Source organism: Fulmarus glacialis, unplaced genomic scaffold, assembly GCF_000690835.1.
Source record: "Fulmarus glacialis isolate BGI_N327 unplaced genomic scaffold, ASM69083v1 scaffold982, whole genome shotgun sequence".
Lineage (NCBI taxonomy): Eukaryota > Metazoa > Chordata > Aves > Procellariiformes > Procellariidae > Fulmarus > Fulmarus glacialis.
The window spans coordinates 97,221-97,687 of NW_009199533.1; the positions used below are offsets into that span (position 1 = coordinate 97,221).

General features: G+C 37.0%; 1 protein-coding gene across 1 annotated transcript in view; it reads right to left on the reverse strand.

Moving 5' to 3' along the window:
* The window catches only part of LOC104073476 (cytochrome P450 2J2-like), a gene marked incomplete at its 5' end in the record, with an annotated part of 5,304 nt that extends 5,184 nt beyond the window's left edge, over positions 1-120 (reverse strand). The window contains 1 exon segment of the mRNA XM_009573268.1: positions 1-120. This exon segment is cut by the window's left edge and continues 90 nt beyond it. Within this exon segment, the coding sequence (XP_009571563.1) occupies positions 1-120 (120 nt within the window).
* Positions 121-467: the final 347 nt, after the last annotated feature.

Sequence of the window (467 nt, forward strand, 5' to 3'; positions counted from 1 at the left end):
TCTTTCCCTGTGGCTTTTGATTTCCTGCCTTATGAAAGAACGAACAAAATCACAGGAAAATGATGCTTTCTGTGCAGGTCCTGGGAGGTGGTCTGCAGCCCATGGGAAAATTTCACACATCTGTGGAGCAAGCATTCAACAGAGATGCGGTAAGTTACATGACATGAGCAGGGCTATTATAGAGGTACAGTGTGGACATTTTGGGTGCTAAATTGCTGAATTGATTCCTCTAGGAAAAATACTGTAGCATCAAAGAGAAATGTTGGGTACACGTTGAGTACATGAACACACATTAAAAGCACAAATTAAAGACAAAACGGTTTCCACCCTGGATTCTTTCCTATCCCGCATAACTCTACTTGTATTTGCCCTGTTAATTCACCAACAAAAGAATCCAGATATCGCAGATAGATTTAAGATGTATTAATATTAATAAATTTTATATTAATAAATTTTTATTTTATTAC